Here is a 3,404-nt window from a genome sequence, read left to right as displayed (position 1 = left end):
TCGTAATGCTATGACAGATTTCATATCTTGTCCACAATTTATCCTGAACAAATATATTTACACATTATGTATCTGTCTTTAATAATATTACACGTTATAACAAAGCTGTCTTTAAATGCCCTGATTTGACATTTACTTTTTTAGTCAGTATGTCTGTATGTTATCAATTAATAAATAACTATAGGTCATGCAAAACGAATCAAGGTTGATTAATCTGTTTTGCAATGTGTTGCTTAATACACATATAATATGATACAGATGAAATGGGTTTTACACATAATATAAAACGGATGGAATGGAAGGTTTCAAATGCGGCGTTTTGGTAAATCACAGCTGTTAAGGTAGGTATTAGTTTACGTTGCTACATCCTGTAACGTTTATGAATAAAAACCTTCAGTTGGCCTTGGTTAGAAACGCTGGGCACGTTTTACAGAGAAAGGTATAGTAAGTAAATCAGTAAGTTTAGTAATGTCTTTAAACAACACAAACCTTAACCTCTAACTACCCATCTGAGTTGATTTTACAACGGTAGTACTCTCCAAAACGTGATAAATGCTACTATATTTGATTTTATTCAGATGAGAATTGTTTTGGTGTTGCTGGTTCTGGTTGTCGTGGCCACGTTCAGGGTCGACAGTTTCCGTTTTCGTGGACGCCGCTTCTGGCGAAGGGTGAAGAGGGTAGCCACTACTATCGCTGTTGTTAAAGCTATTGGTGCCGTCATGGGTGGAAAACGAGGTAAAACTATTACTAGTGTAGCGGGTGTTACTGTCAATATGACTTGGATCTACAACAGGGCTGTAACGTTGTGTGTGTGTGTGTGTGTGTGTGTGTGTGTGTGTGTGTGTGTGTGTGTGTGTGTGTGTGATAGAGAGAGTCATTGTGTCTGTCTGTGTGTGTGTGTGTGTGTGTGTGTGTGTGTGTGTGTGTGTGTGTGTGTGTGTGTGTGTGTGTGATAGAGAGAGTCATTGCGAAAAACAAAATACAAAAAAGTGCCTTGCTATTTTAGTTTACCTTGAGAAGACCCCATGTCTCTATGCCTTATTGTTTATTTGCTACACTCCCAAGGTTTTTTTTTTTTGATAACCCAGAGGGCACAACCGATTTAGTTTTTTCTTCGAAAAATAGACCCGGCGTGCTGTTAAAGGTTTGCCACCTAAAATCTTATCTACATTTCTTGTCTGTGGGAAAGTGCATATAAAAGAACCCTTTCTGCATTGGGTAAAATGTAGCGGGTTTCCTCCGATGACTACGAGTCAGAATTACCAAATGTTTGACATCCAATTGCCGATGCTTATTTAATCAATGTACTTTAGTAGTGTCGTTAAACAAAACAAACTTTTTTATCTTTTTGTTTATCTACATATATCTAAAATCACAAACTAGGTGGACAACCTTGCCAACAACCTACTGGAAACATGTAGGTCGCTGTTATACACGATGCCCCTCTGTGATAATCACACAGTGGTTTTCCCTTGCCCAGTAGTCAGTCTCAGATTTGGTATCTTTTTGGAAAGTATTCACTTTATGTTTGAAGTTGATTCTAAATGATTTTTTCCCCAAGGAATCCGATAGTATCAATCTATATTGTAATTATCGAAAAACCTACATAACAAAACAAACAAAACAAAACAAAACAAACACCAACAATAACAACAATAATAGTATTTTTTAATACGAAAATCCATATTCCCTGTTATTGCTATTTTCATATTAACGCCTGGTCTCTGTGACTCACGCTTCTGTTGTAGATGTTGCTGACGTAGACACCAACATGGATGGTGTGATTGACGAAGCGGAAGTGGAGAAGTTTCTCGGCACGAGAGACGCACGTGACTTGCTAGGTCTTGCAGATTCTGAAGGTACGCAGATCTTGTATTTAGAATGTCTGTTTGACAATCCAACTAATGGTTACTAGTAGTTAATTATTGTCCAAGGAGCTGGCATATAAATGAGGCCAATTCCGTATGTGCTTATATATATATATATATATATATATATATATATATATATATATATATATTACGTATTATTTATTTATGCCAAGTCCTGAAGTGAGATAACAGGTGACAAAGGGATAACTCAGGTTTTTCAGGTTCCCGTGGTTGATATTATATTTAAAGTTTGTTTTTAAAGGGTTTTTTTGTTTAACGACACCACTAGAGAACAGTGCTTAATTAATCACCGGCTATTGGATATCAAATATATGGTAATTCTGACAGTCATCAGAGGAAACCCGCTACGTGTTTTTTTCTAATGCAGCAAGGGATCTTTTATATGGACTTTCCCACATACAGGATAGCACATACCACGGCCTTTGATATACTAGTCGTGGATAACAGACTGGAATGGGAAGTAGCCTAAATTTGTCAATGTTTAAAGCCGCACTACTCCGATAAAGATGGTGAAAATAATAACTGAAATAGCTATGTCATCGTCAAGTACTAAAACAAGTAATATTATATGACCAATTGAAAAATATACTGATTTGTATAAAGTGTGTCAAGTAAATTTATAACTTAACTACGTTGCTTGCTAATTTATCCATTTGTGGCGTCTCATTATATTTCATATCTCTATTTTAGGTAATGATAAAGTCACCGTAGATGAATTTCAGCAAATGTAAGTATTACTTTCCTATTCAAAATAATTGTCAAATTTTTCTGTTGGTGTTCACAAAAATAGTTTTCTCCATATAATATTAGAATTTACACATACAAGAATTAAAATTGACAAGAATAACAAACTAATTTGATTTTTATTATTTCATTCATTGACATGTTATCGTTATCATATTAGAATACATATTAGTTACTTTTAAAAATTATATTATATAACATTATAGTATAGTGTTTAATACTTCTAAAATACTTGCATGACATAATATTAAAATTTATTTGAAATAATATTTATTTATTTTTTATTACAGATAACAACGCTCTCGATGATGACATAAAAGGAACATGATCCCCTCGGAATAACAATTTTAAAAATGTTTGTTTAACAACACTAATTTAGCACATTGATTGTTTAATCATACGCTGTTGGATGTTAAATTTGAATAAATGCTAAATTAGCTTAATAAATATTAATGAAAATGATATATCTTTATATTTTATTATTTAAAGAAACTGCATCTATGCTTTAAGATTCAGTCGACACAAAATCAATTATGATCAATAAACAATGAAATATTGTCTTGTAGGGTAAACGCTTAGCAATAACAAAACGTTATTATTATACCATGACCGCTACAAAGTAACAAAAAGCAATGACAGCAGTAGCACAACTACTATTACTATTACTACTTATGCTTCTTCCACAATAACTGCTATTTCTACTACAGTAGTCCAGGCAAATTATGAAATACCTGGAACAAATTGCAACAGTACGTTTTATTTTTG

General features: G+C 33.5%; 1 protein-coding gene across 3 annotated transcripts; it reads left to right on the top strand.

Moving 5' to 3' along the window:
* The first annotated feature begins 318 nt into the window (after positions 1-318).
* Positions 319-3,101, top strand: LOC121369634. 3 transcript variants are annotated; one of them, XM_041494667.1, is made up of 5 exons: positions 319-341; positions 579-738; positions 1,752-1,862; positions 2,586-2,622; positions 2,930-3,101. In XM_041494667.1, exons 2-5 carry the CDS (start codon positions 579-581, stop codon positions 2,931-2,933), a joined length of 312 nt encoding a protein of 103 aa, XP_041350601.1. In that variant the 5' UTR covers positions 319-341; the 3' UTR covers positions 2,934-3,101. The 3 variants fall into 3 exon arrangements, with proteins under 3 accessions (XP_041350601.1, XP_041350599.1, XP_041350600.1); XM_041494665.1 differs by having other exon boundaries at positions 336-439; XM_041494666.1 differs by lacking the exon at positions 319-341 and adding an exon at positions 352-444.
* The last annotated feature ends 303 nt before the right edge of the window (positions 3,102-3,404 follow it).

The sequence above is a fragment of the Gigantopelta aegis genome, chromosome 4, assembly GCF_016097555.1.
Source record: "Gigantopelta aegis isolate Gae_Host chromosome 4, Gae_host_genome, whole genome shotgun sequence".
In the NCBI taxonomy this organism is placed as follows: Eukaryota; Metazoa; Mollusca; class Gastropoda; order Neomphalida; family Peltospiridae; genus Gigantopelta; species Gigantopelta aegis.
The sequence above is the reverse complement of the archived record's forward strand: the minus strand, read 5'-3'. Positions and strand labels throughout refer to the sequence as shown.

Bases quoted from the DNA above. Each gene is read 5' to 3' on its own strand.
- LOC121369634 (XM_041494665.1), top strand. From the start codon at position 380: ATGAATAAAAACCTTCAGTTGGCCTTGGTTAGAAACGCTGGGCACGTT. The intron at 440-578 runs GTATAGTAAGTA...GATTTTATTCAG, and splicing joins GGCACGTTTTACAGAGAAAG to ATGAGAATTGTTTTGGTGTT. The intron at 739-1,751 runs GTAAAACTATTA...CTTCTGTTGTAG, and splicing joins CGTCATGGGTGGAAAACGAG to ATGTTGCTGACGTAGACACC.